The following is a 25,113-nucleotide window of genomic DNA, read 5'->3' on the forward strand; positions in this document are numbered from 1 at the left end:
AGTAGGGACTAGGGGAAGGCACGGTGTTTTGGCTAGCAGCATGGATGTGCAAACCTTCACTGTTATCCCCTTGTGCACATGGTTTCTGCTCCCCTGTGCCTCTTTTTTAAGGGCTAGGGATAGAAGTGAAGGGCTTCAGCCCCAAAATAATGATGATGCTCATGCAGGGGTGGTAAGTGGAACAACACTATGCGCAAGAACTCAAATCAGGGAAAGTAACAGCCTCCCCAGACTGGGGGAAGTCCTGCATGCAGGGGATGTACACAGGTTCCATTTTGGGCTAGCAGGGTATAGGAGAGCTTTTTTAATAGTGCCTGCCAGTGAATGCACAGTATGAAAGTAGATTGAAAGTGGTTCCACTCACTGCTTGGGATGAAGAGCATCAGGCAAGTAATGCAAAGCAAGGCAGCTTCTCTGGCCAGGAGAGAGGAGGTGCGGACACCTCCCCCATCACTAGAAGAAGAGGGGAGTACCAAATGAACCTGCCCATTATAGGGCTCAGCACAGTGACAGCTGTGGCCTGGTGCCCCTTCCAGAACATCCAACATCTCAGGGGCATAAAGGTCTCCCAGACTTCTTCATAGGCTGTGCAAGTGAGCCTGGCTCCTGTGGCTCCCCCACTGTCTGGCTGGGCAGGACCACATGTGCATTGGCATATGCTAAGTCACAAGTGATTGAACTAGAGCTGGTAGGAGCTTTTGCATCAAAATGCGTCTTTCCTGGCAAAATCTGCAGGATCTACTGCAGTACAGAAAATCATATTGATTTTGATGAACATTTTAGGAACAATAAAAAAAAAGTGAAGATTTGAATGGAGACATGAAAGTGTTTTCAAAATGAAAAGTTGTGAGGGCATGAATTTTGCAGTGATTTTGCCATATTCAAATTAGTAGCAAATAATAAAGCAAAAAGCTTAGATTACATTACATTTGCTTTTACCCAGATTTGGCATTGTCTGGGGGTCTGAAAGATATTTTTTTCCCTCAAATCTGTTTGCAGATAGAAAATCCACTTCCTTATTAACAGTAATTAAAACCTAAGCTCAGATTCCTAGAAATAAGCAGGTTTGTGCCTCACCATGGACATTTCATCTGGTTATACCAGAGCTGAGGGAAAGCAGGGTGAAGAACCCCAGCTTTTTTGATAGGGTGCGCAGTGTCTCAGCTGGAGCACAACATATAACCCTCTTCACTTACGGCTTTTGCTTTTACCCTCTGCTCCTGTGTAACGTACAAGCAGTAAAAGAGTCATCTAAACACAGAGGAAGAGGCATGCATGGCTTGATGATCCAGGCTGGAGACAGCTCTCCTACATGGGTAGGCTTTGCTGTGCTACACAGCTCTCCTGGGCTTTCTACTGAGTCCAGCCAAAGCTGAACCATGGACCTTTGTAGCACAGGGAGGGCAGGAGGGTGCAGCCAGGGAGGGTAGGGCCATGCCTTTCAGCAACAGCAGGGCTTAAGCATACTCTTTCATCCTGGTTTCAGGGCTGGCCATGCAGTGAAGGGAACCAAGCACAGTGGTCAGGCAGGAAAACCAGAGCCTCAATGTCACGGATTCATGGTGATGGTCAGTTTTGTTTTGCACTATGCTAGTGTAGAAAGACAAGAGCCCAGTCACAGCTGGGATTTTTAATATGTGTTTAAACATGACAGTGAAAACTTTCTGAAATATTAATTAGCTAAGAGATAGATATCTTATTTTCCTTCTCGTTGATAAATGGAATTAAACAAGCTTGCTCTTGCGGGTAGAGGAGCACTCAGGCATTTTTAAATGTGGCTTAGATATAGATTATATTGAGTTAGTAGATCAAAGTCATAGTTCATGGTGAGTAAAAGTAATAAAAGAGTAGATAATGTGTAAGGTTTCAGTAGTCCCAACAGGTACCTATTTTTATTAATGAATTTTTACTTATTGACCTGAAAAAGATCTTTTTACCCCTCTGGCAGAAAGTTGTGTAAAGACCTCCATAGCTTCCCAGTTCTACCTCTAGAAACCTAAAAGAGCCAGTAACCCAAGATCTTAATTAAACTGCAGCACCAGTTTAAATTATTTTATTAAATTCTGGGACAGTGAAATCTCACCAGGCCATTCTCATATTCCTACACCTCAATGTTCATGTTAATACATGTCCCTTTTTATTGCTGTGCTTTCTTCTCTGCAATGATATATGAAAGAGACATGCAAGAGAAAAATGATTGTTTCTCCAAGCAAGATCTATAATATTCTTCTCCCCAGCAGTATTCCCTGCAGTATAAGGCGAAAGAGCTCTAAGAGCAATAATAAGTATAACTGACTTTGTTTCCCCTTAATTAACAGTGCAGTGCCTTGCAACAGAAAACTGAAGCAGGTTTCTGCTGACTTAGCATATGCCTCACGAGGAAGAAATCTATCTGGCAATTATGGCTTTGCGTCTCCCGCCCTGTCTCTTGTTGTTTGTATAAGACACCGGTACTTCTGCCACAGGCTTCTTCATACAGCTGTCCTGTCAATGCCAGCTTTCATAGGTAATCCATCTAGCTCAGCAGAGCTCACAAAAGACACCTCCCTTTCTTTGCTTTAATTAATGCCTTTTTTGAGTCTCCTCTGGGGATGTAGCCATGCTGATTTTTCTCTGTTACTTTTCAAGCACAAAAGAAATGGAAAACATCCACCACTGAGATTCTAGATTTGAAAAATCTCCTTTACTTAGTCTCCTATTCTCAGTCAGTGTTTTAAATGCACATGGGTATATATTCAGCTACAGAACATATTATGCAATTAATTCTCTAGCTTGAGAAGGAGAAAAAGACAAATCCAGTCAAATCAATTCTCCCTGCAATCTCTTATGACATTCTGCATCCACTTACTGTAGCTATAGGCAGTTCATGCACTGATTTATGCTGTCACATCCCACCTATTGATCAATCTCAGCTCAAGTCATAAACCGTTTCTTGCTGCATAGCTGCTTTTCCTGCAGTTTATGCCTCTGGCTTTTGCTCATCTGGGACCAAATACTGTGGCTTGATATGTCTGTCAGACAGACACCCTCAACACTGGGTCACTGTGGCTGCAAAACTGGATCAGACCGTCCAGAGTGCACCCATTCACCATGACTTCTTCCAGAATTCATTGAAAAATACATATGTGGCAGTCAGCGCAGTTAATCAGGCCTGATACACACAAGCAAGCTTGTAAAATACATCAAGTGACAGATAAACCAGGCAGGCTAAAACCAAACGTTTCAGCAAAGCATGTTTGTATCAGTAAGAATCAAAAATTGCTACACCCTCAATCAGCACTGCCTGATAATATTTTACTTGGTTTGGGTTTCTGTGTTTTAATGAGCTAACAGTGGTGTTTTGTAATCCTCATGATTTAAATACATAACACCACATTGTGCTTCTGTAGCTTCTTCTTCAAATTATGTTGTGTGTGTTAAGCAAGGCTTGCGGCATCCTTCAAAGTGTGTGAGAGTTTCAGTGAACTTACTACATCAAGGTGACTCTAGAGACTTGTCCCATGCCAAGTAAAGAAATAAAAGGAGAAGTTTTCATCCACTGTTTTCAACAGTGCATAGTACAAAGGTACAGTCTTCATTTTCCAAGACCCTTATGAGTTAGCTCCTATCAAGCTTACTTCATCGCTTTCACTGAAGTAGGGCACACCAAAACGAGTGTCCAGGCACTGCTTTGCTGGGAGCAATGAAAGGCATGTTATAGGCTTGATTTCCTGACATCAGCACAAATCAGTGCACAGACTAGCCCTTAGTTTTGCTACAGGGTTTGGCTATGATGGTACAATGATTCTTACTCAGAGCTGAAAACAGAAGCCCAGACAATGCCCTCCCACTGACACCCTCTGATCCCCAGACAATCATCCTTTTGTTTCCAGGCTAATTTTTTTTCCTAGCAAGAACATTGTGCCACACTACCAGTTTTGCTCTGTAATGTCCATTTCAATCCCCAAAGAACCAACAGTAGGAATGATAAAGGAGCACCACCATCTTCTCTCTGTCCTCTTCCAACAGGGACTGATTTACCCTTTTCCAGTACGACTTCCTTCCTTCCTACAGCCGTAATTTCAGTCTCCATTTTAGATTACTCTTATCTTTTGTAGGTCAGTCTTCAGACATAAAGAAACCTAATTTCATGTGATTTCATGTCAGAAAGATAAGAAATAGCAGATTATTTGATCTATGTGGTTAACAAACATTGTAGAATCACATAATGGTTTGGCTTGGAAGGGACCTTAAAGCTCACCTAGTTCCAACCTCCTGCCACAGTCAGGGACAGCTTCCACTAGACCAGGTTGCTCAAAGCCCTGTCCAACCTGGCCTTGAACACTGACAGCGATAGGGCAGCCACAGATCCTCTGGGCAACCTGATATAAACCTTATAAATATTGATAAGGCTCACCCAAGAAGTGTCTTGCCCTCAGTGCAAGAAGGCAGTGCTGGGCATTAGACCAGAGCTTGGGTTTACAAAGTCCTGGTCTTGTCCTACAAAAGCTGCCTGGAACTTTTCTAGTACCTACATGTCTTGCCCTCTAGATCACCAGCACTGTAATGCCTGTGCTCCTCCCAGTAATAACACTCCCTCTCTCCCTCTCTCTTTGCTTTTGTTGCCAACCTATAAGAAGAGATGGACTGATAACTTGAAGTAAAGCTTTGTGTATGTGAGTGTCAATGGAGGGCAGTTGTATATCGATATCTGTAATAAACAAGTTAAAGATAAACATGTTACCTTGTCATACACAGACCATTGGCTGTGCTAACTAAATGCTGCCTTAGCTAGATGTCAGGTCAGTAGGCCTGGACTATGGGATTTCAGTGCAAGTAAGTAATCCTTGCAACTAAGCTGAGAGGAAACAAACCAGCTGCAGCACAGTCCAAAGTATCCTCCCCATTACAACAACTGGTAAAGCTTATCTAGCCATGAGACTGGTGAGGTTAGATTTTGTTCTCATGGAATAGATTTAATAGAGCTCAAAAAAAGCAAAAATAAATGCAAAACAAAGCGAGTACAGAAGGCTCAGTGCTGCAATTACTTTGTCTTGTTTTTCTCTGTCCAGTATTGTTTAGAGATTTAAAAACTAAATTAATCAGCATCTTGGAGCATGTGTTCCAAGGTTGCTTTATTGTGAAATTAAGGTGTGACTCACAGTAGCTGCCTATCCACCTCTGAGGCTGGACGAGCTTTGTTATTCTTGCGTGGTGTTTCTTTCCATGCTGGTTTTGCAGCAGGACTTGTAGCCACACAATGTAATGAGCTGAGAAATGGCAGTGCGTCATCCAGGGTGTGCCTGAAGAGCGATGTCGCAAAGAGAGATGGCAAGATTACAGGGAGAATCTGGGCAGGATCTGGAGAAGGAGGGTGAAGAATGAAACGTCCTGCAACAACAAAAATAACCATTTATGTATGGAAATCAGGAGAAAAAGGGTTCTGCAAAGTCTCATTTACCTACAGAGGGAAAATCAAGGGGAAAAAAATAATGTTCCAAAGCACTGGCTGCAAACAGACACACAGGTGCATGTGCAAATAGCCAAAATGATACAAACTCCCACACTAGTTACAACACAGCCCAGTGCTGCTGCATAACGGCAGCTATGGACCGTTACGATCACAACTAAACACTCAAAGAATGGCACCACTTGAATTTCTTCAACTAGAATAAGTACTTCTGGGAGCTGTAGAAATTACACTGCCTGGCTTCCTGTGGCTCTATATTTTGTGGTTGATTATCTGAGGCTAATGAGGGGCAAGAACTGAATAAAGCTTTTCCTGTGGTCAGGGTATCCTGTGTGGATTCTCCAGGGTCTAATAACACAATTCACCTTCCTCTTCTGCCCTTCCGTCAATGAGGCACTAATCTGGATGTCTGTCTTCTGCATGAGTGCCAGACTTTCAGAAATCTGTAAGGACTTTGTCTCCTTGGCAAACGTGTCTGAAACTCGCCATCTTACCTCAAAGCTGCTGTGGGAAAATATACATAGATACATCATCAGCTAAACCTCGTTAGCTTAGGAATTCATTTTAAATAAAGTCACACCTTCCCTGAAGCAGTAACACTGATAACATAACCTGTGCGCTGACCAAGCCCGCTTTGGAAACCCGGGGCTGAACTCTTGAGGGTTGCTTATCAGTTAAGCAAATGGCATCTTTCTTACACCAGAAGCAGCAATCACAGGCACTGGTTTTACTGCAGAGCTTCATCAGTACAACATAGGAAATATAAAAATATAATGCTCACCAAAAGGGTACCAACAGGAAATACCCCAGGAACAAAGGGCAGAGGGATAGACCTTTGTGTTTTCATTTTAACAGGAAAGGTAGATGGAAAACAAAATAAATGAACCTATACTTAAAATAAATATTACTGTATTCTAGGCCACCAAAGGTTATAACACCTGACCTAAGAATGGGTGGGGATGTTTGGGATAAAGGAAGGGAGGCCTGGAAAATTGTGGACTTATCTAGATAAGTTTCATGGAATGAAAACAAACAACCGATATCTGCTAAGGGGTACACGGAATAAGTCAAACAAGACAGTCTGGTGGTTTATGTATTTTTTGGTGCTCATGGAGAGCTGGGTCTGACAGAACAAAAGTTGTCATGGAGGTGGGCTTTGTGTAGCTTCTACTCATGTACCTGTTTACCTGACCTTTGAGGTTAGTGGCAAAATCTCACACTGACTGAAGCTGGTCTTTCTATGCTGTTTGCACCCTCAGCAGAATGAAGCAAGATGCTGCACAGTTCAGCGTTAGGGCAGGGAGTGCTGGCAGTTGGCTATGAGGCATTGACATACCACAATGAGATGTTTCCCTGTGTATGTGGCACCTGGCAAACTTTCTTGGGGATACAGCATCACTTTAGGATTGAGGCCAATTCCAAATCTGTTACAGCTCATCCTCAAAACAGCCAGTTAATGGGAGCCTGTTCATCAAAGCCCTCTTGTTGTTGTTGTTGCTGTTTTAAGAGAAGATACAAGCTGCTAGTTCTCTGCTGATATAAACGCCAAAGTCATTTCATGCAGGATACTATGGTAGATGCCAATTATCGCTCCTTAGAGACTTGAAAAATGGTGGTGTAGATATATTTCTGTGCATATGTGTGTATGAGTACTTTCGAAGACTCCAAAAGCTTATCCTAAAGGTATAGTCTTGCAAACTGTTGACCATTCTGGCTCCAGCCCAGCAAAGCACTTAAATATTTGGTGAACTCAGCAAGACTCTTCACATGCTTCAAGCTAACACATCCATAAGCACTTTATTGGACCAGGTTCACAGAGGCTGCACTAGAGCTGCACCTTGCACAAGAGAAATTTCCCCAAGCTAGTCGTGGTCTCTGTAGTGGTGTGGCCAACAGGCTACATCAACATTAGCATAGTCCAGCCTTGCTAAAAAGGAAAAAAGAACCAGTTTTAGTGGCTTCAGCATTTTACCTCACTGAAATTTCCCTAAGAGGGGATAAGCAAGGAGAGAGGGAGGCAGTTTTGTATGCAGGGCTGTGGAGAAAAGATTTCCCTTCCCAGAATCAGCAGTCTCTGGACAGCAATAAATCCACACAGGGACGTGCTAGAAAATAAAGCAATTCCAAAAATCAACAATTCAGACTTCAAACTGTATGATAGGCAATCAGTATGTTTGAATAATTGGGTGCAACTGTAGGCAGAGAGAAGCTACAAGACCAGATGTGCATATAAAGCTAAACACAGGCTTTACAGAATCTAATCAAATCAGTCCACCATCTGGTATGAGAAGAAAAATTGTGTGACAGACCTGGTCAACATGAGAAAATGGCATGAATTTCTGGATAACGAGCTTAAGCTAAATCAATATGTTACACAAGTCATAAGTGGAAGCATCTATAAAATGGATTGCAATGGTTCAACTATATCACAACTGATTTTACTAAATTAATACGATTTTCTCCTGTGAACTAGACCTTAGGTGACCTATCACAAATAACAAGTTGGGGATATTCAGAAAGAAGTATATGAAAGTGTTTGCTCAGGGCAAAAAAAGGTTCACAGACTTTTTTCCCCATACAAAATAAATCCTACCCATTAGAAAATGGTTTTCCAAGCAGCTGGTGTTAGAGCCCTTGAATAAGTCAGAGCTGCAGTGAGTGGATCCTTCTTCATTTTATCTACCTTAGGAGACAGGAGCTGCAGCAAAGGCTGGAATCAGATGAAATGGTAGAGTCTTGTGAGAGGACATGCCTACATGATGGAAAGCCTTTGATCCCAGAGTTGGGCTATTGCTAGAGAAGGGGTGTCCAGTGGGCTAAACTGAAGACTCTAGTGGTTTGGAAACCCTGCGCTGGGATGTTGTGTTTGCATGATCATGGCAGCTCTAGCCCCAGATGTGATTGACTTTGCAGTGTCAGATGGGAAACCTCACGTAACACCTTTCAGAAGGGACTTCTGGTAATGACCTTACTCGCCTCCTGTGGCCCACTGTGCTTTGGTGGCTCTTGGTCATCTGTGCTTAGGTTTGCAGTTTGTTGTGGGATGAGGGCTGCGTGTTGAGGAGAGGAAGCCTGGATATCTTGTGAAGCTTCCAGAACCAAAGTACCCATCATACAGCAGCTCCGATAGCTGGGGATGGGGCTCAACTATGCAGTGTCTCTTCCAGTCCTCCACCCCTGCCACCACAACTTGGGCACAACTTCATGGTTTTCCCCACTTGAGTGATGTGAAGAGGAAGCCAAAGTCAATCCAGCTTAACCAAAAGCAGAACTTGCTGTTGCTCCATGATTGGTAAACAAATTGGGCTGGCTTTTCTCCCTCCTCCATTTCGTTCTGCATCCCAGGTAGCAGCAGCCCAGGCATGTTGCAGGCAACTGTATGAATGCTGTACAGCTCAGCTGTTTTGATCAGTTCATGTAGGACTGCTACAGGCAGGCAGACAGCAGAGCCTTTAGGAGGTGACAGCAACTTGATATGATTTACGGGGTTTAGCTTTTCATACAAAGCTCCACTCACTTAGCAACATATGAGGGTGTTTGTGGGTTTACAGATTTACATCGGTGCCCCAGCAGACCATCTTCCCCTTCTGCTACTCCTCTGGAAATAGTTCACCTCAGTGTGTTGTGCATATAATTGATACTGGCTTTCTCAGCCTCCAGAAATCATATCAAAAAGATAGATAGGCAAAACCTGTGAGGAAGGATTTTTCTGCCTTAAAGTGAGAGGATTTGGGGGAGACCATGTGGCTACTCCAACTGAGTTTTCTACACATGCATTTTGTTTATGGTGTGCATGTGCAAAACATGTCAGGGAAAAAGCTGTCAGGGGAGTTAGGAATCTGTCCACCATGTGGCAAATCCCCAGCATGGAATCACAGAATCATAAAATCACATAGGTTAGAAAAGACCTTTAAGATCATCAAGTCCAACCGTTAAACCGAGCACTATCAAGTCCACCACTAAACCACATTCCTAAGCACCACATCTATACCGCTTTAGTCATGTGTCAACGTATTATTGTCAGTCTCCTCAAGTAAAAAAGTATATCCCAATCTAAATGCTTGCCTTAGATAGGTCACCTCAACTAGTGTTAAAGGGAGTCTCTTCAGTTTTAAAAATGGGGGGTAAGGGGAATGGCTTTAATGGGTTTAAATGACCTTAAATCATGTTTCCAAACCAGATTTTTCTTCCTCAGAAATGAAACATTGTGACACTAGCAAAATGGTATTATTCTTCCCCAACTGTAATGAATTCTTAAATGCACGAGGCAAGTATATTTCTAATAATCAAAATCCAGATCGCTAAAATAGCTCTCATCCTCCACACTGCTGCCATTCCTAGGGTCTCCTTCTCCACAAGGTATTTCTACAGCAGGAGCCCACCAAGGTAGAAAGAGGCATTTAGAGACACCAGCTTTCAGAAACAGAGGCTCAAAAGCAGCCTCAACCAGTGCATAGGTATTGAAAGCCAACCTGGTGCTCAAGGTGAAGAGCAGGGACACCCCGCGTCCCACAGGTTGGGTGACCCAGTTCATGGCTTGCTGTAATTCACTGGAGTTGGCTGCAAGGCATTTTCTTTGTCTAACAGTCCTGCATGTCACCATGGAGTCCAGCCCCCTTTCACGGGGAGATGTTAAAATGAACGCACATTTCAACACTCCTTCAGCTCACCTCATAGCCCCAATAACAACAGCGTAACATTTTAAACTGCCTTTGCAAGTCCCCTTTCTACAGGGCAGTTGAAAGGATATAAAGGCATTTTAACAGTCTTATAGCTCGTCTCCGAAGTGCCTTTGTGATGAGGGAGAACAGACGTTTTGTTGCCGTTTGCCCATGGACAGCTGCCAAACTCACCTGTCTCCACCGGGGGCCATATCGCATCTCTCTGGAAACTCTGCAGCCAGCCCTGGATGGCTTCTCACTTTACTCAGCTGAAAAACACACTGCACAATTTAACCCTTTGCCTGCGTGCTTGCCTGGGTGTGTTACTCAAAACCGGCAGCTCAAGGAAAGTAATAGCTGCTAGGTGGTTTTGGAGAAACCCAAAACCCTTCCCCCATGTGAAGCCCTGCAAGTTATCCTATGGGCTTCAGTCAAGCCACAGCTCTCTTTTTCTCAGTCCTTAATCACAGTTAACCAGCCTCCAAATCTGACCCCTTTTTACTAGGCTCCAATTTGACAAGGTACTTAAGAATTTGTCTTTCTGACTAAAGTTTTGCCAGTCTGGTTGTATGTTCAAAGTAAGGCATATTTTAAAGCATCTAAAGTCAGAAGGTGGTAGCTTAAGCCTGTGTATAAAATACAAAGTTAAGGATTAGAAGAGATCTGCCACTGACCACATCTTCTTATGGGTTGCTTAATTTTGTGGGGTCCTGCTTCTAATCTTTCAAATGATTACTAAAACCTTCCCATGTATATGGTTGGCACAGGAGAAATGAGTAGATTAATTTGTTAAGGTTCAGGAAATACTTGCAGATCCTCATGTGTGTCAGAAGCTCAGTGCAATGTACTCCCTTCTGTATTAATTTCTCATTTTCCCTCCCTACAAATGAATATTTACATTCTCCACCCTCCTTTTCTCCTGGAAAGAAAAGTGCATAAAATTAATGTATTACATTCTTTCACTGAGTTGGCAAAATCCAGAGAAATGCAGCAAGTTTAAATGACATGGAATATGCAGGCATAGCTTATCTAACATCAAGTGTGCAGATCAAAATCAACAAAGCCTCACAAAAGAAAGCCCCAAAAGATCTTTCATCTTCCTGATCCCATTTCCCTGCCTACACCTCTTTTTACCCTCCTGTAAATGTATTAGTTCTGCTTTAGTTTCTGCTCTGTTCTACGTTTCTGCTTCAGAAAGATTCTGTTGAGTCATTACCAGCATAGCCAAACAGGCTTTTCAAGAATGAAGGAGAAAATAAAGGCTGTGGTTTTCAAATTAGTTCAATGCTGCTTAACCCTTAAACCACTAGTGACTTCCAGACTCCCAACCAAGTTAATGCTGAGCAGAACATGTAGCTGTGGTGCCTGAAATGAAAGCACGGTCAGTGCTTCTGTCGGTGACCATGCCAGAAAGACCTGCCACAGCAGCATCAACCACTGTCTCCCAGCAGCTCACTACACATGGGAAAAGGCAGAAGTGCCACTGGCAGCATGGGGTCAGGCTGGCAGGGAGAGGGGCTTTTCAACTAGGAGACAGTAGTAATGAAAACAGAAATGAAAGAGCGACAAGCACATCTCTCCCTCCATGAGGTAAGAGAGATACTCCAGTCCTTCTTCACTCAACAGGTTGCATACAGGAGAAAATAGTGGTTGCCAAAATCATATAACTTGAATAAACTCCTGGTACCTTGAGGTTTGAGGGGGCCCCAGGGAAGCCGACACTTAGAGTGAGAAAAGGGGAAAGAGGATAAGGTGATTTTCTTTGCCTTGGTTTTTAGAGCAATCTCAGCCTGCTAAGCTTTCAGTCCCTGCTGCCAATGGCTATTTCCAGTTATCTTTGCACAGAAAAAGGCTAGAATCCTTCTCTCTCTCTTTCTCTCTGTTTCCCTTTTTAATGAAAGCTCAGTTTAGATCTGATACTACTCTAAAAGCTTTGCTATCAAAGTTTATTAGACCCACTGGGACAGATCACAGTTTTCAGAGGCTCAGAGTTTCACAGCAGATAACTGTAAAGTGAACCATCCAATGTTCTTCAAAATGCTCATTTTTCTTGGGCTCATCTATTACACAAAGCTGCATTGTATTCAAGCATCATTAGAAGTGATCCCAGTTGATTACAAGATGTTGGCCACAGTTTTGCCTTTAGAGCAAACTAGAGCAGTCAACAGTCCCCAGCCTGTCCCACTGGCTGTTGCTAAACTGAGCAGGATGCCATTTGCAGTGAAGGCAAGACTACAGTGCAATGGGATAATGCCTGCTTGGCACTCTTAGAAAAGGCCAGAATTTCAGAAGAGGGAAGTATGAGGGCAGCATCCCTTTAAAAATACAAATTTGCCTTTCCCTGCTAAATAAATAATAACTAGAAAAGAATTCTGCCTAGAGACTGTGCCTGAGAAATTTCATCTGGAAAGCAAAGAATTGAGAGGAGGGATTAGCATGTCAAGCTTCCTATAGAACGGTTGCTCTTGTTTTTTAATGTAGTCATTGGTATTATTATGTGGTTTTTAGTAGGCTATCCTCCTAACAATGCATGGGAATAAACACCGTATCTGGTAGAATCTCTGACTGTAACATGTATCACTGAGGCACTGTTTACAGCGTGAAGGGAGGGGAGCTGCTTCATTTCCCAAGACAGCAGTGGAAAGCATGATGTCCTGTAACTAAGGGTGGTGAAGCACTGGGAGAGGTAGTGGGAAAAAACACGATAAACCAAAGAGTGAAAGAGAGTTTCAGGGCAGATATTTGCAGGATGCATCATCACCAGGAGAAGCTGGCAACCCTGGGAAAAGGCTGAGGGACAAAACAGCAGGCTCAAGTGGTCAAGTCCTCAGGCCACCAATGTCCTGTCCTGCTGCCACTTCACATGGTCTTGTACCCTTCCCTGTGACAGCATGATGTCTTTCCATCTTTCTAGAGCAACAGGCTAGAAAACATTCAGAGGAGCTGCTGGTTTTCAGATGCCCGTGCTCCCTGCCAGGCTTTATCCATCCAGAGCTTCTGGCCACTGAATACCTTTCAACAGAAGCATGTGTAGCCATTTGACAGCTCATCTGCTTTCTGATTCCTTAACAGGTCTCGCAGATGGACCAGAAGCTGGATGACATCCTGAACACGCTCCAGGCTCAGTTGGGGGATCAGCTACAGGCACAGATGTCAGGGCAAGCCATCCCACCTATCAGACAGCTACAGCAGACAATCTCTGCTTCCCCCGCAGCGAACCAGAATATCTGAAAGCCAGAGGACAACCACATGTCACCCTCTCACTCTTCGATGTCCGGTTATTTTCAGGTCTTGGTGTCTCAGGATTTGACTGTGTCATGTGTGAAATTAAATACTCTGCTGTAGTAGATTAAATAAAGCGATGAGAAGCAGCAACAAGAAGCCAATCATGACCCTAGGAGACCACATAAGTTTTGCACCTGTTTTATTAGCTATCTTTAGCTAACCCCTTCAGCCTACGGTGGTCCCACACAGCCAGCCCCATTTAGGCTGACTGCACACACACAGGGCACGCTATTGAGGTAAGCACCCGAGTGAGTGTTAGGATGACCCATTCCTGAGCACAGAAGGGGAAAAGGACTGTGTTTTTTGGCATTTAATCACTAAGTTTAATGCTCACAGCATGTCCAAAAGGGGGAAAAGAGCCAGCATCTGAAGATGAAACAAATGGAAATCAGTGAACAGGAAAATTAAGCAGCATGTTTTGACTTCTACCAAGCAGTGAGGGGAGATTTATATGCTAGTGCGAATGACAAAGTAAAGACAACAGGCTACTGATTAAAAATATGGAAGTGTACACAGGCTGGTTGACATATGAAAGACTGAAGCAAAGACTTCAGCTAATTAAAGCAAAGGGTTGCAAATGAGATGAGATGCATGTTGGAACAGACAGGCAAGGGAGATAGTATCTGCGTAGGCTTACTGCACAAGAACACTGTAATAGCTATCAGCTACTCTGATGACTGTTATGCAAAACGTTCTCAAGCTTTTACCTTCATTCAGCAGCAGTTGTTGACTCCAGTTACCTTAATTTTAACAAAAGAAACCTGTATGGAAATTGGCTGTGAAATATATGTAAAGCTCGTTTCAAATCACTGAGTAACAGGGTACGGCAGGAGGGCTGCAGCTGGGATGGAGCATGGCAGGGTTTCTTAAAGAAAACAGACATGCACACAGTTGATGAAAGTTAATCTCCGTTTAAATAAACTGCTGTATATAATCTTAAATGCTAGATACTCTTTTTTTCCTCATAATCTGGTTGTAAGTTGAGTGCAGATGCTGGGTGATATACTGTCACTGTATATGTGAAATGGATCTTACCTGCCACTCCAGAAAAGGGACGATACAACACTGTTGCTAAATGTGTAAATAATAAACCAAGCTAAAAAGGGTGTAGTGTTATTTACTCAAGTCTTTTTAATATATTTGCATACCAAACCATTTGAATGAAAATAAGTCTGCAGAGCAAAGACCTGCTGCCTGGGAAATCCTAAATATATTCTATTCCCACTCATATCCATGGAAGCAAAGCCTGCACTGCATTTAAAAGCAACCTGAAAGACTGGTCCCTTAATAAGCATTTCTTTGGACCAATAAGTGGTCCATTTCAATGTAATCAAGTTAGTTTCTAACTATTACCTGTCCCTTTAAAACTCTTTTCCCAGGTTTGTGTGTCTGGGAATTCAAGCTTGGAAAGAGCACAATGAGACTGATTCCAATCTTTAGATTGCAGGAGCGTCTTAGACAGAATGGTAATGATGTGTGAGAGGCAATAAAAAAAAAAAAAACAAACAAACTAGCAGTGTGGTTTTAATTAAATCAGCTGACAAGCCACCGTTCCATCTTGTCTGATTACTACAGAGTTACTGAACATGACCAAATACAGCATGTAACATGGGAAAATGGTAAATAATCCCTGACAGAGCATTGAGCTGCTCCTCGCTTTCAATCAGGGTCATGAGCTTCTGCAATGGTCCTTCATATAACCTCACTGACTCCAGCCACTCAGAGCTAAATGGGAAACTGGACAGCAAAGGAAGGTACTGCTTCATCAGCCTCAGGTAAAAGATATCCCTGGATATCCCTTTGCTGCAGAGGTTAAGAAGATGAGGAGTACTGCTTTCAGCAGAAGGGCTCAGAGACTTCTGAGACGATCACTAGGTGAAACTTCCTTCTGGTACACTGCAGATACTTGTGTGAGGGGTATGAACAGTCACTGTTTGGTGGACTGAAGAATGCAACAGTATTTTACTTAATGATGAGTCTCAATAGAAGTGTTAAGGCACTATGCATACAGTAACACCTACTACTCTGAAGTGCCTGGAAAACACACTAAACACCCTTCCCCAGAAAATTCAGTTAAATAAAACACAAGTGGTCTCAGCTATGAAGAGTGTCAGAAGGGATGAGTGGGTGAGAGGGAAGGATAAAGAGGCAGAAGTCCCTCCAGATAAAAGGATGCGTGCCAGTGTGTGTGTGCGTGTGAACTTGTCTTTTTTTTTAAACACAAGCCAAAGTTTTCCCAGCAAGTCTTCAGTGAGACCACAAGGGTTTGAAATTCCAGCAGGGCTGGCCATCCATCCGCTTTACAGGCGGCCACTGGGAACACTGCAATGTGGTATAGCATGTCCAGACAGCACCATCAACCCGTGACCACAACCACCACAACCATTACCTTTGCCACGATGGAGAGATAAGGATGTGGCCTAAGCAGATTTCAGTGAGGAAGGAAGAGGACTGCTGGGAGGTACCCATCTTCACTATGGCACTAATGGTATAAAAAATGAAAGCAACACAGCTTCACATTACTTAAGCAAATCTCCACAACTACAGCTAAGACAAGAGTTGTCATCCAGTAAAATCTTTCTGATCGCCATGGGGTGAAAGTGCATTGATGCAACCATCTGGTAATACTATGTGACCCTTCTTCTGAGCAGCAATGGTTTTGCATAGTGAACAGACTGCATATTAATACATTTGCACATCATGAGTGTTTTGAGTGCCCCCCTACCAACACACACTACCAGCAAGCTTGTTTTCCCAAGACAAGAACTCACTTTTACTCAATGTGGTTTTGTCAGGCCTTCTATCCACTAAGCAGACAGTAACAGCATCAGATCCAGGTCACTGTTTATGTAGCAAAACCAAAATGAAAAGAGCAAGGAAGAAACATAGGGATGAGCTGTAGGAAATTACAAAACCCTGAAGAGCCCTCTTTGCAATCTCAAGTCCTGTGAAGTCATGAGATTATCTAGTCCGTCAAGGAACAGCGTCAAAAGACCATTGGGAGCACCATGGCAGGTTTTGCTAACTTTTCTATCTGCAGTATGGATTTGTTGGATGAAATACCACAAAAAGCATCGTCTGGAAGAGTCATTCTAAAAGAAACTTGTCATAATTCTTGGATGCGATTGGAAAGAAATTAATTTTTTCATAAGAATTATATGCTCCCACAGTTTACTTCCTTGATACAACTGCCTAACTTGCCTGAGCTTACTCTGACAGGCTGGAGTCTTCCAGGGAATAAAAAATGCAGCATGGCTGCAGAGGGAAGTTTGACTCTTACATGTACCTTTATTTAAGTAGTTATGCAAAATCCTGGTTGGAAGATTGTTAGCAGAGATTTCATCCAAAACTCTAATGTCTCTAGGTTCATTAAAAAGACAAGAGCAGAATCTTTCGTGGATTTACCTGAAGATTTCTGCCGGTGCATTATCTTCCTGAAAATTGTATCATGGAAGTATAAGATGGTTTGAGTTGGAAAGGACCTTAAAGATGATCTAGTTTCAATCCCCTGCCATGGGCAGGGACACCTTCCATTTGACCAGGTTGCTCAAGGCCCTGTCCAACTTGGCCTTGAACGCTTCCAGGGATGAGGCAGCCACAACTTCCTTATATGCAACCTAAACCTATTCTCTTTCAGTTTAAAACCATTGACCCTTGCCCTGTCACTACAGGCCCTGATAAAAGTCTGTCCCCATCTTTTTTATAAGCTCCCTTTATATATTGAAAGACTCTTGAGGGACATCATTTGTCACTCATTTCCATCTTGACATTGAACTCTTAAACTGAAACGCTTTGGATGCAGCCACCCTGCCAGTTCCTTATCCATCTAATATTCCAACCATATCTCTCTAAGCTAGAGATAAGAATGTTATGAGGGAGCCTATCAAAGGCTTTACAGAAGTCCAGGTAGATGACATCAGTTGCTTTTTCCCAGGTTATGCAGTGACTCTGTTGTAGAAAACCATTAAATTAACCAGGCATGACTTGCCCATGGTGAAGGCATGTTGGCTGCATCTAATCACCTCCTTGTCTTTCATATGCTTCAACATAACTTCCAGGAGGATCTGTTCCATGATCTTACTCAGCAGTAAGGTGAGGCCGAGCGGTCAGCAGAATCCAGCGTCAACATGATTGTCTTTTGTAAAAAAGGGTGTAATTTCAAGTGTTCCTCTCAGCAGCAGCTCTAATGTGAGGCAAAATCACAGAAAGTATTCCCAGGGAAGTCCATTTGTGCATTTTCATCTCCATTTCTACTAACATTAGTGCACTGATGTTCATCCTATCATTTTCTCCATGATGGGAGTCCAGCACACACATCACACACCCAGATGCTGACCAGAGTACATTCAGCAAGCTCATTCCTATAGCAACTCTTTTTGCATCGGTAAAATAGTAATAACACCATGCATTAACATGGTCCAATGAAGTTATCTGCACTGTGGTCTGCAATGGTCCCACATTGTCTTTTGATTCAGAACAGAGGCATAGACCAGGCAGCCAAGGTCTCTCAAGGCCACAGTATCAGCAGGGGTGGCCACAAGGAATGCAGTTTGCCAATGCATCAAAAGAAGAGTACAGAAGATGAAGTAAAGATTAGGTATTTATTTTCAAAAAGATTGCATGTTTTTCTACCTGATCCAATTTCACAGTGAAGATACATAGTGTCCTCCCTCACTAGAGACATCAACACCAACCAAAACAAGATTTTCCACATTCCTTTCAATAATGCATGGTATCCTGAAGCCTGCTGTCTGCCTATGATGATGCAAGATGCCCAGAAGTCATTACAACAAAGCCTAAGGGGATTATTTTCTCATTTCCATAATTACACAGTCAGTAATATTATCATGAACAAATCTTATCTCAAAATGTGTACCCAGATCTTTAATGATGATATTTCTGAAGTGATGTGTGGGATTAAAGTTCCGCATATGATAAGGCTGCAGCAGTGAGGGAGATAAAAGTTCAGCTTTCATCAGCTGGGGGCTTTCATTCCTGAGGAAAGGTAACTGTGCCCCCAAAACAGCCGATACGGGTCACAGATCAGAGATCTGCTCCCTCATCTAGATCACTCTATCTCTGGAGAGTAAGAAGTGAGAAAAACTCTCCGTCCACAGCTGTCCATTTCAGAAGTGGGTCCATTTAGTGGCCCTGAAAGGCCTTGCCTTGGCATCACCAGAGGAGCCTGTGCTGAATGTCCCTCTCACCTCTGTATGGCTATGACTAAGTTCCCAGCTCACTAGCTATGGGGGAATGAGTGGGATTCTTCTGGTGCCTCCTTTCTCAGTACCTCAAGCGCTTTTCTCTTCTTTCTGATGTTTCACGCCTAAGCCTTGAAGGGTCTGTACTCAAAGACATTTAGGATGTGCTGTATCTCATGGAGCCCTAAATGGCAGGTCTCATTCAGCATTCTTCTGAACAGTCTGAACAACATGTATAAAATTAAAAGCACATTTTAAGGACTAAAATACCATCAGGTGAGGAATCTCTATCATCAAAACTGTATTATTTAGTATCCTGAAGGAGTACATGCCAAAATCATTATAATGGCCCAGGAAAAGCATGATGAGGGGCCGAGGTGGACATCTCTGTCAGGCATCATTTCTAGTTCAAGCAGAGCCCAGTCAGAAAAACTAAACAAGATAGTACTGTTCTATCTTCATGATAGCAAAAAAAGTTTGAGTTCCTCTCAGTCTGCCTGAAGAGGAACCTCTTTTCTTAGTTAAGCAACCTCTTTTCTTAGTCAAGGGACAGTCAAAGGTAGCTGGAATTATTAAACAGTAAAAGAAAGGGAAAGTCTAACTCTTTGAATCTCCTTTTAATGGTCATTATCCTTTTTCCCACTGCACACCACATGCTTTTCTGACTTCCAGAGTACCCCAAGCTCTGGAATACAGTCATGTAGTTGGTGCTGGGGATGTGGACATGCTCTCTCCTATTCTCTACCTATCATACAGTAAACAGTGTCTGTCAGACAGAGTAAAACAGCAGAGAGCATCTTCCCTACAATGAGCTGTTTTGCTGAAATACTTACTATGTTGTGTTTAGCCCTTATTATGGTTTACAGTGGCTCCCAAATGACTCCATAAAAGTACAATGTCTCTGCTCAGATTCCTGGCTGAGCACCCATTCATCTCAGGGTTTGGATTTGGTACATGTGGGTCTGTGAACAGAATTTTAACTCATCTTCATGATGTTACTTGATCTCCCCCTGGGGTGGGTGGATCTGCGCGGAAGGGACCAGCTTGACGCGAGCACTAAAGGAAAGGGGGCTTTTGGACTCTGTGATTAGTGTAACTGCTGTAGCTTGGCTGTCTGATCAGACCGACAAAGGTCTGTCTTTGTTTAACCAAAGAACCTGAATTCTCAAGAACAGTGCATGTCCCTGAGACTTACCTCAGCCTTAGAGGGGAAACAAAATTCACATTACAAAAATACCTGTCCAGTCTTATGGAGAGAAACTCTCACCATTTCTGATGCAGAGATAGATCCATCCCACCAGGCGCTTCAAGTAGCTTAGTGTATGTGGTGGAGGAGCTGGTGTGGGGGAAAGGGAAATCACCCGTGCACTATTCCTGCAGCAGAACAGTTGCCTGATGCAGTGTCCTCTTTCCTTTTGTTTCCTTTGCTGAGAATTTTCCCCTTTCTGAAATACTAACCAGCTCATTTCTTCCAAGCTAAACAAATGATTCTGCCAACTACTGATTCTTCTTCTCCTTTCTACTTGTAATGGTTAGTATTGTAAGTACAAGTTTCCCTTTGTTTGATAGCAGGTCAGGAGGCCAAGAAGAGCTAGGGATGGCTCCCGTGATACATCAGCACTGCGCCAAATCCTTCAGTTTGGCTACACCATGAGTGTCATCACTCTTGGATTCCACCAGCACCACTGGCCAACTCCCAGGAGGCTACTGCTTTGGTCAGAGACAACAGATTGCAATAAGTGACCAACACAGTCTCCACCCTCAGAGCCACATATATCCCTTTTACTGAATTGATGTTTTCGCTCCTCTTTGTTATCATGTTTGTTATGCTATTCCCCACACAACAGTCCAGTTAAGCCAGTCTTCCAGATTAGGAAAGTTATTGCATTAGAAAAGAAATAACAATAAACTTCAGCATCAACCAAGGTCTGGAAAGGGCTGCAGCTGACAGCCTACAGTCCTTTGTCTCTGTGGGGTTTACAGGGAAGAGTATTAGGGACAACAATGAAAACTGCTGCAGAGACAGACCACTGAGAGGTTATGTATTTGATGGGTCCATGGTCAAAGCAGGCTAAATCCAATGCAGGTGTGAATCTAATGGAGTCAATCGACTAACACAACAGACTAATTCGGCTTTATCTCTCTCATCATGTGTCTGAATAAACAGTTGGTAGGTTATTAGAAGTCCTAATTTCACTAACCTTGCTGGAGCTCTGAATTAGTATCAAAATTTTCAAATGGCTTGCAAAACCCATATGCTACAATGGCAGATAGTAGTTTTTATTCCATGGAAAAAGCATGTGTTTGGAAACAGACACAGACATGATGGAGGTGCCCAGTGACTGTGATCAGTTTTGCAAAGGGCATGTCTTTGAGTGGGTTCTCAGATCCCTAAGCTTCCCTTTGAGTTTAATGGACCCAAAGCAAACAAATTGAAATTGCAACAGGACCTGCACATTCTGCCTGACTTGGGATCAAAGTCTGAGGAGGTTCTTGTGTGCTCAGTGCTGCATTAAAATGGTAAGTTATTGAAAATATGACAGTAATTATCCAGTGGAAAAAAGCTCCCAAATTATCCGGGCCTTGCCCACTTTGTAAAAATAACATAATTTTCACTGACAACATTTTGCAAGAACTGAAAATTAAGGTGACAGTGGAACTGTTGAACAGCCATAAAACCAGCTTATCCCTTCAAGCATAAACAGCTAAAGGAGTGGTTTGTGGCAAGGAATCACCTATGACACTCATGCTCTTTCATGTCCTGCAACAGAGCTGCTCCATGTACTCCCCCCTCCACCCGACCCACTCTCCAATTTGGGTGAGGTCATTTCTTTGGCCTTCAATAGGCAGTCCTTATGTACATGACTGGTTTGGAGAAGCACTGCAGACCTGGAGCCACAGATTGCTGGAAATGAAACAGCAGAAGGAGGTTGCATGGCTTCTTCTGGCTTCTCCTAAAGTAACCTGGAGGAGGGAGTCAGGGAGTATAAGGGCTGACTGCTCTATGTGAGAAGGGGAGATTCCTAGGGTGATAACAAGGCCAGCAAAGCCCGTCGTCTCACCAGCAAGGACCCAGCCCCACAGGGCTCAAGCAAGACCAGCAGAGCAGGTTCAACCAAGAGTCCCGATCACCTGCCAAGGCCACAGTGGTGAAGAAGGAGGGAGGTCAAGCTGTGAAGTTGAGACATGGGGTCAGGCTGCAATGGGGGACATGGCATGGGCATGGCTCCAATGCAGCTTCAGCATAGCTCAGGCGGGCACCAATAAGGGAGAGCCCCTTAGCTTAAAAACAGCTCTTAAATGAAGCAGGAGACATGGGGGCACCCTCCATGCCTCTCCTGGCTGCAGCTCTTAGCAGTCAAACCCCAGGAAGAGGGGGAAATGAGCTGTGTCCTTCCCACCACCACCATCCTGCACACCCAGCCATGTTGTGGCACGATGCTGAGTGCCAGGGGCAGAGCAGTGGGGACAGAGGTGCAAGGGCAGGGGACCCGCTGCTCCCTCCCAACCCAAGCAGCATCTCCCCTTCCCACAGCAGGTTGAGTGCAGCGCTTGGGGACTCAGAAGTGCTGTTGCAGGGTTACAGATTCTCCTGCGGGAAAGAAAAGCCTGAAACAAAAGGATTATATTGGAAAAACACATACAAAAAAAGTAGGGGGGGAACTGGATGAATAAAAAGCCCCTCACCCCCAGGTAAACAGTGGGAAGTCTGGACACAGAGCGCTCGAGCGGCTTTGCTTTCAAAAAGTGGGGTTTTTTTGTTGTTTTTAGACTTTTGGTTCTGTTTTTCTTCTTTATCTCTGCCCAGCAGCCGCTGACAGATGACCTTTAAAGCCCCAGAGAGCCGCACCAGCAGGTGATTTACTAACAGCTGTGCCAGTCAACAAACCCGAGGGGAGCAGAGGTCGGGGCTGCCCAGTGGATCCAAGGGTGGGATTTAATTAAAGAAAGATGCATTACACTTTTTATTGATCCGCGTGCATGCGCACGCCAGCCTTTCCTCTCCTTTTCCTTCTTTGTTCCTTATTTCTTTGTTCTGGCTCCCTGCACCTGGACATTTCATCCTGGATGTGTCAGACCCCCCCTCCTCCCAGCTCACCCCCCTCCAGTGCTCCACTCGCTGAAATCCCATCTCACACTTGCATTGGGGCCTGGGAACAGGTGGGGAGGAGGCAAGTGGAGGGGAACCCAGCAGCTGACGGCACACAGCATCCCTGCTTGTCCTGTGATACTCATGGGGGCTGAATGGCTATTCTGGGGGATGCTGGGGATCTTCCTCCGCTCCCTCTGCAGTAAACCTTTGTGCTTCTATCTTCCAGATGACCCCTTAGGAGAGAGAGAAAAAAGGCATTAAAAGGACAAGTTACAGTCTTTTTAGTTTGTATAGGATTGAGGGGTTGTCCACTAAAGACAAGAGAGCATTTTGAGCAGCAAAATGCAGGGTAGGAGAGCAGTTCGGTTGCTCTGTTATTCACAAATAAGTGTAATTCATTATTTTCAGTCATGCATCTGATCCCCTATTTTTGCTACCTTAGACTTTTGTTATTATTCTGTGGTTATTTATATCCGGTGGGGGGGTGTGGGATGTGTGTGTTAATATTCATATATAAACAAACTTCCATTCAAGCTAGAACTAGAAATCAGTTGAGTCTTTAAATACCTAGTAGTTCAAATGTGAAATTTCAAGAAAAAGCAAGCTCAGTAGTGGCAGATTTAAGTCACAACACTTGTGCTGAATCCCACTGGGAAAGAGTACTGGCAAATCACGGGACTTTTTTTGAGGGCTCAAGAGCAAGAATGAGGGCACCTTTCCCAAAGAGCACAGCGCAGGGAATGTTGACCTGTGCTGGGACACAAATAGCACAAGAGCAATGGCCACACATTATGTGCTTCTGAAAATCAGGCCCCGCAGTGACCTCGAATACATTAGACAATCCTGTTTGAGGCCTCTCTAGATCTCATCCAAAGTTAGGAGACAGCCTGCATTCTTAATTTGATTATATTTAGGTATGTGTTGTATCCATTACGTTGACTGATTTCATTAGCCTGAAATGTCTGGCTAATAAATTTGCAGGACACTGCAAGAGCTCCAATCCAAGGAGCCTTTTGTATGAAGACGAGAAATATGCAACCTTAAAGAAATACTACAGGAATTTTTAAAGCAGTATCTGATAAAGTTCTTTTTCTGTTTGACTTTCCCAGCTTGTGAGTTTAAAAAGTGCAGTGACCATTTTGCCTCACTTTTATACAGCACTGTCCTTTGCTCCTCACAAAGTAACTCCTGGATCAAACTGAACACTTCTGCCTGGCTAAAGCCACAGCTTTGAGAAAAGCTTCAGGTTTGCTTTCAAACCTTTCACTGGTGAGAATCTGCTGTTCTAGCAGTGAAATTGATCTTTCCCAAAGTAAATTTTGTGCACAAATTTGTCCAGGGGGAATTTTCAGTCACAAATCTTACAGGGAGGGGTCAGGCGATCACCATTTCTTTTCAAAAGTCACTGCCCGTGTAGAAGTTTCTACTAAATCACTTCTCAATCTTCCCTTGAGTAAATACATGGAGCTCCTGATGACTCTGAATGTAAGGCAGATTTCCTAGACTTCAGATCACTTGGTGAGCTTTTTTTTCTGAACCCTTTCCAATTTTCCAAGCTCTTTTCTCTGCTTTGTTGGTCTCTTTCCAAGACATGGTGGTTGTCATTGGCCTGGAAATTTCTGTGACAGGTTAGGTTTCTATGGCCCTGGATGCTCCGTGCACAGCTGCCAAATTTCACTTAGAAGCATTCTGTACAGCTAACCAGCTTAGGTATCCAGTTGCAACGCAGTCAAGTCATGGTGGGTTTCAAGTGGTTTCCATAAAAGAAGGGGCAGCCACATACCCCAAAGACAAAGGAAGCTGCAAAGTAATCAAGGTTCTGTGGGTTCCCATTTCCCCCTCACTCTGTGTTCAACCTCTTTGTTTTTATATCCATACATTGACAACAGCAATTGTCCATAGGTCAGAAATCTGCAGCCTTAACTTGAGGCAAACTCTCTCCAAAAATGGATGTTCTTGGCATAGCAGACTGGCCTGGAATGTCTAGATCTAAACTAATTACACACCCGTCACAGACTTCCCAACATCCCGCCAAAACTGGGATGCCTGTGTTTGGCTGAGCCTTTCAACACAACCAAGGCATCTGTACGTCCAGTTCCCTTTAAAATGCATGGGAAATAAATATCCAATATCACTATGTGACTTTGAAAATCCCCCTGCAATCTTTAACCCTAACTTTTATCCATAAAGCAGGAATACAGCAATTCCTACCCCACATTGGCTTTATCAGTCTTGTCTATGAAACCACAAGTTCTATGAGACATGAACTGACTGCTACTAAATATAGGTACAATGTCTAGCAGAGTTTTTATTAGAGCCCCTCGGCACTACAGCTCCATAAATATCCATGTTGACTTTTTCCAGATTAAGAACACATCAATGGGAGCTTTGCTTGAGTAAGAACTGCAGGATCTGGCACTAGTG

At 43.5% G+C, this 25,113-nt stretch overlaps 1 protein-coding gene across 1 annotated transcript in view; it reads left to right on the top strand.

Moving 5' to 3' along the window:
* LOC134162099 (potassium voltage-gated channel subfamily KQT member 1-like) overlaps nt 1-14,501 on the top strand; it is a 473,656-nt gene extending 459,155 nt beyond the window's left edge. The window contains exon 17 of the mRNA XM_062615579.1: nt 13,183-14,501. Within this exon, the coding sequence (XP_062471563.1) occupies nt 13,183-13,341 (159 nt within the window). The 3' untranslated portion in view covers nt 13,342-14,501. The remainder of the gene's footprint in view (nt 1-13,182) is intronic.
* Nucleotides 14,502-25,113: the final 10,612 nt, after the last annotated feature.

The sequence above is a fragment of the Pezoporus occidentalis genome, unplaced genomic scaffold (genome assembly GCF_034315485.1).
Source record: "Pezoporus occidentalis ecotype Australia unplaced genomic scaffold, CSIRO_AGI_Poc_V1 ctg182, whole genome shotgun sequence".
Lineage (NCBI taxonomy): Eukaryota > Metazoa > Chordata > Aves > Psittaciformes > Psittacidae > Pezoporus > Pezoporus occidentalis.